Genomic DNA, 13,250 nt, shown 5'->3' with positions numbered 1-13,250 from the left:
CAAAGTAAATAAGCAGAGCTGCAGTGTAAAGCATTGTGCAGGAAACTTCTAAATGCTCCTGCTTTCAGATTTATGCGAATATCATTAAATTCAATAATCTGTCATCATTAAAGGGGTTTTCCAGTCTTATTATATTGATCACCTATGTTTTAGGATAGGTGATGAATATCAGATTGGTGTGGGTCCGCCACCCTCACCAATCAGCTTTTTTTCATTTTTAGAACTGAACCAGCACTGCTCAGTACACAAACTAGTGGCTGGTATCAGGTACTGCATCTTGGTGAATAAGCCAGAGCTGCAATACCCCGGTGCGGCCCCTTCACAGTGTACACAGCTGTGCTTTTTCGGCTCCATTGAAAGATACCATTTGGACAGAGCTGCAACCTGTCCCGATCTCACCCACCTGACACTGGCGCACAATTCTTATTACAAACCCTGTACTTGGACACGAAAAAGTCTCAGATGGAGGGAATTTACTAATATTGGGGTTCCACCTAAAGTGCCGAAGAATAATAAGATATTGATTTAAAAAAACAGACCTAATAAAACCCTCCTGGTCCTCGACACTGATGACAGTCTTTGGAAGAAATAGTCTTTGAGATCTCTCTTCCAGCTTTATCGGCAATAGACCGCTTGCAGCCGATCAGTGGCCATAATCATCACTTGACACCCTTCACAGAGGGAGCAAGGAGGCTGAAACAGGCAGGGGACCAGTAGAAGAGTGTTGTTTTTTTTTTTTTTTTTTTTATTGTAAGGCCATAATGGGCCCAATCTTAAAGTACCGTAATAAATAATAGTGGACAATCCCATTAAGAGGCAAACTAGATCCACAGGAAACGAAAATTGCAATGAATATATAATTTTTTTTTTTTTTTTTTTTTACACAAAGATCCTGATGTGCAATAAAGAAATAAATAATTCACAAAAAGGGATTGCTCTTAGAACACTTTTGGCCTTTTGGGCATAAATGTATTTACCTAATACCCCAAAAATCCTGAAATATCAGCTTGTTAGCCATTGTAATTAATCCCTCTCTTCTTTTTTCTGTATGACAGGATTGAATGAATACTAGCGTATGATCATGGGAGATATGAAGACCCCGGACTTTGACGACCTTCTTGCAGCCTTTGACATTCCTGACATGGTAGATCCGAAAGCAGCTATTGAGTCTGGACACGACGAGCACGATAATCACATTAAGCAAAATGCCCAGGGAGATGACGACGCTCACGTCCCATCCTCTTCTGACGTTGGTGTAAGTGTCATAGTTAAAAATGTAAGGACCATCGAATCCTCGGAAGCTTCAGAGAAGGACACTCATCACTCCGCAGGTAATGGCTTACACAATGGCTTTCTTACCATCTCAAATCTGGAACGTTTTAATAAGGAAAGCCTTAAATCTCTCAAAGAGAAAGCAATGATCTCTGGAAATGTTCAAAAGGACTCAGTTTTCAACCAGTTCAGCCCCATTTCCAGCGCTGAAGAATTTGACGAAGATGAAAAAATTGAAGTTGACGATCCGCCCGATCGCATTGATTTAACCACGGGTTTTGGTGTCAACCTTTTGCCTGCTACTGCATTCGAAAGAGATAAAATACAGATGGTGGAGCACTTGATAAAATCTGCAAATGTCGTTCCCAGTAATGGAAGCAAAAGCAAAGAGTGCCAAAAAGGTGTCTACGATGTAAAGTTAAAAAAAGATGAAAAACTCAAAGATGGCGCTCATGGAAAAGTGCAATCGGAGAAAGGGGAAGTCAATGGAGAAAGCCTATCACAGTTGAAGTTGAAGTCTTCTGCAAAACTTTCTTCGTGCATTGCTGCAATCGCTGCGTTGAGTGCTAAGAAGACGGCATACGATCCGAAAGATATGCAGTCCAATACGGAAGAGTCGACTCGAGTGCCTAAAGAAATTAGCAACAGTCCGTTGGCAAATGTCAAGTGTCCTGATGCTCAATTGACTGTACAAAACCTCATTGATGGAACAAAGAAGACGCCCGTGAAGCCAAGCGATAGCCCAAGGAGCGTCTCCAGTGAAAATAGCAGTAAAGGTTCACCATCGTCTGGCGGTTCAACCCCGGCTATCCCAAAAGTGAGAATAAAGACCATTAAGACATCATCTGGTGAAATCAAGAGGACTGTTACAAGGGTGTTGCCAGACTTTGATGCAGAAGGGACCAAACAACCTTCTGATCAATCACCCTCTACGGTGGCTTCACCAGTTTTGTCATCTCCTACATCGGCCGCGGCTATGCTTTCTTCTCCTTCAAGACCCTCTGTGCAAACCATTCCTACTACCAACCCAGCATCTTCAACAGATGGTACTCCAAAACAGGTCACTATCAAACCTGTGGTCACTGCCTTCCTACCGGTATCTGCAGTTAAAACGGCAGGCTCGCAAGTGATAAACTTGAAGTTCGGTAACAACACTACAGTGAAAGCAACGGTCATATCTGCTGCATCAGTCCAAAGCGCCAGCAATGCCATCATTAAAGCTGCCAATGCCATTCAGCAGCAGACGGTGGTGGTTCCAGCTTCGAGCCTTGCCAATGCCAAACTTGTGCCAAAGACGGTGCATTTTGCCAACCTCAACCTGCTGCCTCAAGGCTCTCAAACGACGACAGAGCTTCGACAAGTGTTGACTAAGCCTCAGCAGCAAATCAAGCAAACCCTTGTGCCCACCACAGTGGTGACGCCAACCAAAAAGGTGTCCAGAGTCCAAGTGGTAGCGTCCTCACAAAGTTCTGTGGTGGAAGCCTTTAATAAAGTATTGAGCAGTGTTAACCCCGTTCCTGTCTACATTCCCAATCTCAGTCCTCCGACCAATGCGGGAATTAGCTTGCCGGCCCGTGGATATAAGTGTTTAGAGTGCGGCGATGCGTTCGCCCTAGAAAAGAGTCTTCTGCAACATTATGACCGTCGCAGTGTTCGCATCGAAGTCACCTGCAACCATTGCACAAAAAACTTAGTTTTTTATAACAAATGCAGTCTTCTGTCACACGCACGTGGACATAAAGAAAAAGGGGTCGTCATGCAATGTTCGCACCTTATCCTAAAGCCGGTCCCAGTCGATCAGATGATTGCGTCTTCATCCCAGAATAGTGTTTCCACTCTGACGACACCAGCGCCTCGACAAGGCCCCGCTGTGGTGGTGGCACATACTTTAGCAAAGGTGCCAGCTGGAGCTTCCAGCCCGGTAATATCGGCTCCAATCAATGCCCCAATCACTCCCGCTATGCCTTTAGATGAAGATTCCTCCAAGTTGTGCCGACACAGTCTGAAGTGCTTGGAATGCAATGAAGCTTTCCCAGACGAAACTTCCCTAGCGACCCACTATCAGCAAGTGGTGTACACCAGTGGGCAAGTATGTAAAGTGTATACTTGCCTATTTGTTGTGATGATTACAGCCACAAATTGCTGCATTGAAGTTCATACAATGAGTTATGGACCCTGCATGTTTTTTGCTGTGCAAAAAAAACGCAAAGTCTTACAGTTCCAGCAAAATGGATGGGATTTATAGAAATCTCATGCCCACTATGATTTTTTTTCCCCTCTTAAACTGAATTGCAGTGAGTTTTTCAAATCCACAGCATGTCAATTTCTTTTGTAGGTACGCTGAGCTTTAAGTGCGGATTTCCCCCATAGATGAGGACAATGCACACATAAATGAAAAAAAAAGTGTATGCAAACGCTTAGAATCATAGAATCATAGAATCGTAGAGTTGGAAGGGACCTCCTGGGCCATCTGGTCCAACCCCCTGCTCAAAGCAGGATTCGCTAAATCATCCCAGTCAGATGTCTGTCCAGCCTCTGTTTGAAGACTTCCATTGAAGGAGAACTCACCACTTCTCGTGGCAGCCTGTTCCACTCATTGATCACTCTAACTGTCAAAAAGTTTTTTCTAATATCTAATCTGTGTCTCCTCCCATTCAGTTTCATCCCATTGCTTCTAGTCTTTCCTTGTGCAAATGAGAATAAAGTTGATCCTTCTACAATGTGACAGCCCTTTAGATATTTGTAGACAGCTATTAAGTCTCCTCTCAGTCTTCTCTTTTGCAAACTAAACATTCCCAAATCCTGCAACCTTTCCTCATAAGACAGGGTTTGCAGACCGGTCACCATTCTGGTCGCTCTTTTCTGAACTTGCTCCAGTTTGTTGATGTCTTTTTTAAAATGTGGTGCCCAAAACTGGACACAATATTCCAGATGAGGTCTGACCAAAGAGGAGTAGAGGGAAATAATGACTTCACGTGATCTAGACTGTATGCTTCTGTTAATACATCCTAGAATTGCATTTGCCTTTTTTGCTGCTGCATCACACTGTTGACTCATATTCAGTCTGTGATCTATTAGTATACCCAAGTCTTTTTCACATGTGCTGTCACTTAGCCCTATTCCTCCCATTCTATATATGCTTTTTCCATTTTTATTGCCCAGATGTAGTACTTTGCATTTCTCCCTGTTAAAAACCATTCTGTTAGTTGCTGCCCACTTCTCCAGTTTATTTAAATCTTTTTGAATCCTCTCTCTCTCTTCTCTAGTATTAGCTATCCCTCCTAGCTTTGTGTCATCAGCAAATTTAATCAGTTTACCCTCAATTCCTTCATCTAAATCGTTGATAAAGATGTTGAACAATACAGGGCCCAGGACAGAGCCCTGTGGTACCCCACTTGAGACATTCTTCCAACTGGATGTGCAGCCATTTACGACCACTCTTTGGGTCCGATCACTAAGCCAGTTATGAATCCACCTAACAGTTGCCTTGTCCATTCCATACTTAATCATTTTTTCAATAAGGATTGTATGAGAGACTTTGTCAAATGCTTTGCTGAAGTCAAGATATACTATATCTACAGCATTTCCTTGATCCAACCAATCAGTGATACCGTCATAGAAGGAAATTAAGTTAGTCTGACATGACTTATTAGTTACAAACCCATGCTGACACTGTTTAATCACTTCATTCTTATCCAGGTATTGACATACATGTTGTTTAATAATTTGTTCAAAGATCTTTCCTGGTATAGAAGTCAGACTCACCGGCCTATAGTTACCTGGGTCCACCTTCTTCCCCTTTTTGAAGATAGGAACAACATTTGCTCTTCTCCAGTCTTCTGGCACTTCTCCTGTTCTCCAAGAATTTTCAAAGATTATAGAGAGGGGTTCAAAAATTTCTTCTGCTATCTCCTTCAGTACTCTGGGGTGTAATTCATCTGGACCTGGAGACTTGAATTCATTTAGGCTAGCTAAGTGTTTCCTCACTATCTTTCTGTTTATAGATATCCTGGATTCTTCTATTCCCTTAATAGGACAGTGAATAACAGTTGATGTTACATTTCCTTTCTGAGAGAAAACAGATGCAAAATAGGAATTTAAAAGTTCAGCCTTCTCAACATCCTGTCTTACCATTTCATCATTTTCATCCTGTAAAAATCCTATAGCATCTTTGACTTTTCTTTTACTTTTGACATATCCCCAAAATCCTTTATTATTGCTTTTGACATCTCTTGCAAGCCTCAATTCATTTTCAGCTTTAGCTAATCTGATTTGTGCCCTGCAGGTTCTGCAGACAGCATTATATTCTTCTTTAGATATGCCTCCCTCTTTCCATTTTATAAACATTTTTTTCTTCCTTTTTAGCATGTGCTTAAGTTCTGTGTTCATCCATCCTGGTTTCCTTAACTGCTTCCTATTCTTCCCTCTTTTCGGAATTGTTAACAACTGTGCTTTGAGAATTTCATTTTTCAAGATTTCCCATCCTTCCTGGACATTTTTGTCTTTAAGGATATCCAGCCATTGGATCCCTCCAATTCTCTTTCTGAATCCCTTAAAATCTGCCTTTCTGAAATCTAACCTTGACGTCTGAGTCTTCACAGGTCTTCCGCCTCTAGTTATCCAAAATTCTAAAATAGCATGGTCGCTACCTCCTAGGGTCCCAGCCACTTTTACCTCCTCAACCATTTCCTCCCTGTTTATAAGGATTAGATCCAAGGTAGCAGTTCCCCTTGTTTTCTCCCTTACCTTTTGGAAGATAAAGTTGTCAGCAAGAGAGGATAAGAATTTCCTTGACCTGTTAGTTTTGCCTTAGAAGAGTAACGAGTGGGCTCGCTTACGAGTGCACCGTCCAAGGTGGGCGTGCTTGTGAGTGCACCGTCCAAGGCGGGCGCGCTTACAAGGGTACATTATTATTATCATTATTTATTATAGCACCATTTATTCCATGGCGCTTTACATTTGAGGAGGGGTATACATAATAAAAGCAAGTGCAGTAATCTTAAACAATACAAGTCAGGACAAGTACAGGAGGAAAGAGGACCCTGCCCACGAGGGCTCACAATCTGCAAGGGATGGGTGAGGATACTGTAGGCGAGGGTAGAGCTGGTCATGCAGCGGTTAGGTCGATCGGTGGTTACTGCAGGTTATAGGCTTGTCGGAAGAGGTAGGTCTTCAGGTTCTTTTTGAAAGTTTCCATGGTAGGAGAGAGTCTGATATGTTGTGGTAGAGAGTTCCAGAGTAGAGGGGATGCGTGGGAGAAGTCTTGTATGCGATTGTGGGAAGAGGAGATAAGAGGGGAGTACAGAAGGAGATCTTGTGAGGATCGGCGGTTGCATGTAAGTAAGTACTGGGAGACGAGGTCACGGATGTATGGAGGACACAGGTTGTTGATGGCTTTGTATGTCATGGTTAGGGTTTTGCACTGGAGTCTTTGGGTAATGGGCAGCCAGCGCAGGGATTGACAGAGGGGAGAGGCCGGGCAATAGTGGGGGGACAGGTGGATTAATCTGGCAGCAGAGTTGAGAATAGATTGGAGGAGTGCGAGTGTGTTAGAGGGGAGGCCACAGAGCAGGAGGTTGTAGTAGTCAAGGTGGGAGATGATGAGGGCATGGACCTGGGTTTTTGCAGATTCTTGGTTGAGGAATGTAGAGATCCGAGAAATATTTTTGAGTTGAAGTGGAAAGGGCTTGGATATGTGGTTTGAAAGCGAGATCAGTGTCAAGGATTACCCCTTCTGAGGCAGGTGCACTTACGAGCGCATATCTGAGGCGTGCACTTACTGGGTCACCATCTGAACCCAGCTTGCTTACGAGAGCACTGTCTGAGGCAGGTGTGATTACGAGGGCACTGTCTGAGGCTGCCATCCTTACGATGGCCTCACCTGTGGCCACCGCTCACGAGGGGCTTCGCCGTGGAGCAGCCGCTCACAAGGGCCTCGCCGTGGGGCAGCCGCTTACGAGGGCTTCGCCGTGGGGCAGCCGCTCACGAGGGGCTCGCCGTGGGGCTGCCGCTCGCGAGGGCCTCGCCTGGGACAGCCGCTCGCGAGGTCCTCGCCTGGGACAGCCGCTCGCGAGGTCCTCGCCTGGGACAGCCGCTCGCGACGGCCTCGCCTGGGACAGCCGCTCGCGAGGTCCTCTCTTGGTGGATGTTTAGTCTCAGTGGTCACTCGTGGCTATGTTGGTGCAACATGTAATGAAATTGCTCAATATAATTCTTCCTGTCCTTTAATAACTGGGAATATCTGAGCTCTGACCCCGGGATTTATAGTTATAGCCGAATATAAGCACAAGGAATATCCAGGCCTTAGAGGAATGGCAACTGCTCCACCTGCTGGTCACAATTGGTATTTCAGTTCTGTTTGTTTTGTTACTTATATTACCCTTCGTGATATAACGTGTAAACTTTCTGACCAACCCCTTGAGTCAGGTGAATATGATGCTTGAGTCAGGTGAATATGATGAGAACAGGTGCAAAAAAATCAAACAACAAAACCCTGTAATTGTGCCCTTTAAAGTGGTTGTCACCTACATTAATAATTAAAATAAAAAACGTAATGCGTGGTGTAAGAAAGTAAAAATACCCGCACTCCCCTCCTATATCAGTGCTGCTCCTGACATCAACATGATACCTCTTTTTGGAGGAAATAATAACGACCAATTGTTTCTCTTGCTGCAAAACATCATATTTTTCTGGTCAGAATTACTCAACAATTTGCAGGTACTACTGTGCATTATATACAGTTAGGTCCATATATATTTGGACAGAGACAAGATTTTTCTAATTTTGGTTCTAGACATTACCACAATGAATTTTAAACAAAACAATTCAGATGCAGTTGAAGTTCAGACTTTCAGCTTTCATTTGAGGGTATCCACATTTAAATTGGATGAAGGGTTTAGGAGTTTCAGCTCCTTAACATGTGCCACCCTGTTTTTAAAGGGACCAAAAGTAATTGGACAGATTAAATAATTGTAAATAAAATGTTCATTTCTAGTACTTGGTTGAAAACCCTTTGTTGGCAATGACTGCCTGAAGTCTTGAACTCATGGACATCACCAGACGCTGTGTTTCCTCCTTTTTGATGCTCTGCCTTCACTGCGGTGGTTTTCAGTTGCTGTTTGTTTGTTGGCCTTTCTGTCTGAAGTTTAGTCTTTAACAAGTGAAATGCATGCTCAATTGGGTTGAGATCAGGTGACTGACTTGGCCATTCAAGAATATTCCACTTCTTTGCTTTAATAAACTCCTGGGTTGCTTTGGCTTTATGTTTTGGGTCATTGTCCATCTGTAGTATGAAACGACGACCAATCAGTTTGGCCGCATTTGGCTGGATCTGAGCGCACAGTATGGCTCTGAATACCTCAGAATTCCTTCGGCTGCTTCTGTCCTGTGTCACATCATCAATAAACACTAGTGACCCAGTGTCACTGGCAGCCATGCATGCCCAAGCCATCACACTGCCTCCGCCGTGTTTTACAGTGGATGTGGTATGCTTTGGGTCACACCTTCGCCATACTTTTCTCTTTCCATTATTCTGGTAGAGGTTGATCTTGGTTTCATCTGTCCAAAGAATGTTCTTCCAGAACTGTGCTGGCTTTTTTAGATGTTTTTTAGCAGAGTCAAGTCTAGCCTTTTGATTCTTGATGCTTATGAGTGGCTTACACCGTGCAGTGAACCCTCTGTATTTACTTTCATGCAGTCTTCTCTTTATGGTAGATTTGGATATTGATACGCCAACCTCCTGGAGAGTGTTGTTCACTTGGTTGGCTGTTGTGAAGGGGTTTCTCTTCACCATGGAGATTATTCTGGGATCATCCACCACTGTTGTCTTCCATGGGCGCCCAGATCTTTTTGCATTGATGAGTTCACCCGTGCTTTCTTTCTTTCTCAGGATGTAACTGTAGATTTTGCCACTCCTAAAGATGTAGCAATTTCTCGGATGGGTTACTTCTGTTTTTGCAGCTTAAGGATGGCTTGTTTCACCTGCATGGAGAGCTCCTTTGACCGCATGTTTCCTTCACAGCAAAACCTTCCAAATGCAAGCACCACACCTCAAATCAGCTCCAGGCCTTTTATCTGCTTAATTGAGAATGACATAACGAAGGGATTGCCCACACCTGTCCTTGAAATAGCCTTGGAGCCAATTGTCCAATTACTTTTGGTCCCTTTAAAAACAGGGTGGCACATGTTAAGGAGCTGAAACTCCTAAACCCTTCATCCAATTTTATTGTGGATACCCTCAAATGAAAGCTGAAAGTCTGAACTTCAACTGCATCTGAATTGTTTTGTTTAAAATTCATTGTGGTAATGTCTAGAACCAAAATTAGAAAAATGCTGTCTCTGTCCAAATATATATGGACCTAACTGTAGTAATAGCAATCAGATGATCACAGATTCAAGACTAATGAAATAAAGTGACAAACACACACACACACACACATATATATATATATATATATATATATATATATATATATATATATATATATATACACTCACTGGCCACTTTATTAGGTACACCTGTCCAACTGTGTGTTAAGACTTAATTTCTAATCAGCCAATCACATGGCGGCAACTCAGTGCATTTAGGCATGTAGACATGGTCAAGACAATCTCCTGCAGTTCAAACCGAGCATCAGTATGGGGAAGAAAGGTGATTTGAGTGCCTTTGAACGTGGCATGATTGTTGGTGCCAGAAGGGCTGGTCTAAGTATTTCAGAAACTGCTGATCTACTGGGATTTTCACGCACAACCATCTCTAGGGTTTACAGAGAATGGTCCGAAAAAGAAAAAAAATCCAATGAGCGGCAGTTCTGTGGCCGGAAATGCCTTGTTGATGCCAGAGGTCAGAGGAGAATGGGCAGACTGGTTCGAGCTGATAGAAAGGCAACAGTGACTCAAATTGCCACCCGTTACAACCAAGGTAGGCAGAAGAGCATCTCTGAACGCACAGTGCGTCGAACTTTGAGGCAGATGGGCTACAGCAGCAGAAGACCACACCGGGTACCACTCCTCTCAGCTAAGAACAGGAAACTGAGGCTACAATTTGCACAAGCTCATCGAAATTGGACAGTAGAAGATTGGAAAAACGTTGCCTGGTCTGATGAGTCTCGATTTCTGCTGCGACATTCGGATGGTAGGGTCAGAATTTGGCGTAAACAACATGAAAGCATGGATCCATCCTGCCTTGTATCAACGGTTCAGGCTGGTGGTGGTGGTGTCATGGTGTGGGGAATTTTTTCTTGGCACTCTTTGGGCCCCTTGGTACCAATTGAGCATCGTTGCAACGCCACAGCCTACCTGAGTATTGTTGCTGACCATGTCCATCCCTTTATGACCACAATGTACCCAACATCTGATGGCTACTTTCAGCAGGATAATGCGCCATGTCATAAAGCTCGAATCATCTCAGATTGGTTTCTTGAACATGACAATGAGTTCACTGTACTCAAATGGCCTCCTCAGTCACCAGATCTCAATCCAATAGAGCATCTTTGGGATGTGGTGGAACGGGAGATTCGCATCAGGGATGTGCAGCCGACAAATCTGCGCCAACTGTGTGATGCCATCATGTCAATATGGTCCAAAATCTCTGAGGAATGCTTCCAGCACCTTGTTGAATCTCTGCCACGAAGAATTGAGGCAGTTCTGAAGGCAAAAGGGGGTCCAACCCGTTACTAGCATGGTGTACCTAATAAAGTGGCCAGTGAGTGTATATGTGTATATATATATATATATATATATATATATATATATATATATATATATATATATAATGTGTAAAAAGCATATAAACATTTGACTCGACCGCCTTTTTCTCCCAATAAAAAAAAAATTAAAATAAAAAAAACTGGTATCGCCACATCCATAAGTCTGGTATTTATAATAATATAACAATACAAGTAATGAGGGTGTAAAAAATCAAAACATCGGAATTGTTATTCCTTTTTTTTTTTTGGTCACCACACGTCCTTAAAAAAACAAATATAAGAAAGATCAAAGAGTCATTTGTACCCCCAAATTGGTATCACTAAAACTGTAAAGTCGCCACACAATTTAAAAAGACGGAAAGAAAAAAGCAAACCTTATCGGCGACACAAATGTACGTTTTTTTTTTACAAACTTCTGAATTTCTTTTCATGGGCCACCGAAAGAGTGCCTGAACACTGTGTGAAAGCACCCTAATAAAAATAATAAGTTATTTCCCGTTAAAAGCGGATATCTAAGCATTAGTTCTTGGTGGTTTTGTTTTGTAGAAGGTGTGCAGTGTCTGTATGATGATGTTACCGAACCAGTGCAGTTTTTCGTGTCACCAGCGCATCCATCAGCACAAGTCCCCATTCACCTGCCCCGAGTGCGGCGCCATCTGCAGGTCGGCACATTATCAGACTCACATCACCAAGAACTGCCTGCACTACACTCGCAAGATCGGCATCCGGTAAGTTCAGTTTTCTAGAAAGAAAGGTAATCTTAGAGAGTGACGCTCCTTTCTAACTCATAACATTTTTTCTCCCTTTTTTTTTTCCCTTTCAGGTGTATTCATTGCAATGTGGTGTATTCAGAGCTCACTGCTCTGAAGAGTCACATTCAAGGCTCCCATTGTGAAGTCTTCTACAAATGTCCTATCTGCCCCATGGCTTTTAAATCGGATCCCAGCACCCAGTCCCATGCAAACACCCAGCACCCAGGGGTAAAGATCGGAAGCCCTAAGTATGTATTTTTGTATCTTTTTTTTTTTTTTGTAAATCTACATAGATGAAGCTGAGTTGACCATGCCATGATCCGATTGCTTTTCACTAAAGTCAACATGGCAATGATGAACCGACAAAAAAAGGTTGATCGTCAGCTGATCGCATTTTTTTTTCCAGCATAGAAATAATGTTTCTGATCCGCTCATCTTCCCGTGTAAACAGCAGGGATCTGCTATAGACAGTATGTAATTTGTGTGATCAATACCAAAAAAATTACCTGGAACACATGTAGATATAAATGCAATATGTAGATGCACGTTCACACTGTGGCCAGTAACAAACATAACCTATGATCTGTATGATCATATTAGCCTTTGTTCTTCCCCTTCAGATTGCAGTTGCCATTTGAAACCGGTCTTTAAAGGGAATCTGTCAGCCTTTTTTTGGCCATTCAGCTGCCGGCATAGACATCGGGGGCTTATCTACAGAATTCTGTAATGCTGTAGATAAGCCCCCGATGTAACCTGAAAGAGAAGAAAAACACATTATATTATACTCACCAGTTGGGCGGTCCGGTCCGACGCCTCCCTTCTTCTTGCGATGACGTCCTCTTCTCCCGTCCTGAAATGGCTCCGGCGCAGGCGCACTGCTCTGCCCTGATGAGGGCAGAGCAGAATTCTGCAGTGCACAGGCGCCAGACCTCTCCTGACGCCTGCGCACTGCAGGACTCTGCTCTGCCCTCAACAGGGCAGAACAGTGCGCTTGCGCCGGAGCCATTACAGGACGGGAGAAGAGGACATCACCGCATGAAGAAGGGAGGCGTCGGACCGGACCGCAACACCCATCGGACCGGACCGCCCACCTCGGTGAGTAAAATATAATGTGTTTTTCTTCTCTTTCAGGTTACATCGGGGGCTTATCTACAGCATTACAGAATGTCTATGCCGGAAGCCAATAGGGCAAAGAAAAGGGTGACAGATTCCCTTTAAATGAGATTGACACTTGTTATAGACAGAAATCTGCCTGATTAAACCTGCCTTAAAGGGGTTTCCAGGCTTTCCATACTAATGTCTGATCCTTGGGGAGATCATCAACATCAGGTTGGTGGAGCTACAAACCCCGGCATCCCCAACGATCAGCTGTTATCAACAATAATAGACGTGACCAGACAAACATCACAGCTCAATAGTCCATGTAGTGGCTGTTCTCAAATGCTGCAGATCAGATTCAGTGAACCTGTCATCTATTTTTTTCATATCGAATTGGACACAGGATATAAGAGTGGCTGCT

General features: G+C 43.4%; 1 protein-coding gene across 3 annotated transcripts in view; it reads left to right on the top strand.

The window, feature by feature from the left end:
* ZNF532 (zinc finger protein 532) overlaps window positions 1–13,250 on the top strand; it is an 80,696-nt gene that overhangs the window by 22,200 nt on the left and 45,246 nt on the right. For all 3 annotated transcript variants that reach the window (XM_073584797.1, XM_073584798.1, XM_073584799.1), the window contains exons 3-5: window positions 1,056–3,361; window positions 11,526–11,707; window positions 11,803–11,979. In XM_073584797.1, coding sequence (XP_073440898.1) covers window positions 1,076–3,361; window positions 11,526–11,707; window positions 11,803–11,979 — 2,645 coding nt within the window. In that variant the 5' untranslated portion in view covers window positions 1,056–1,075. The remainder of the gene's footprint in view (window positions 1–1,055; window positions 3,362–11,525; window positions 11,708–11,802; window positions 11,980–13,250) is intronic.

This window comes from Dendrobates tinctorius, unplaced genomic scaffold, assembly GCF_039654945.1.
Source record: "Dendrobates tinctorius isolate UK_male_01 unplaced genomic scaffold, ASM3965494v1 ptg000085l, whole genome shotgun sequence".
NCBI classification, from domain to species: Eukaryota; Metazoa; Chordata; class Amphibia; order Anura; family Dendrobatidae; genus Dendrobates; species Dendrobates tinctorius.
This window is presented reverse-complemented; position numbering and strand designations above follow the sequence as displayed.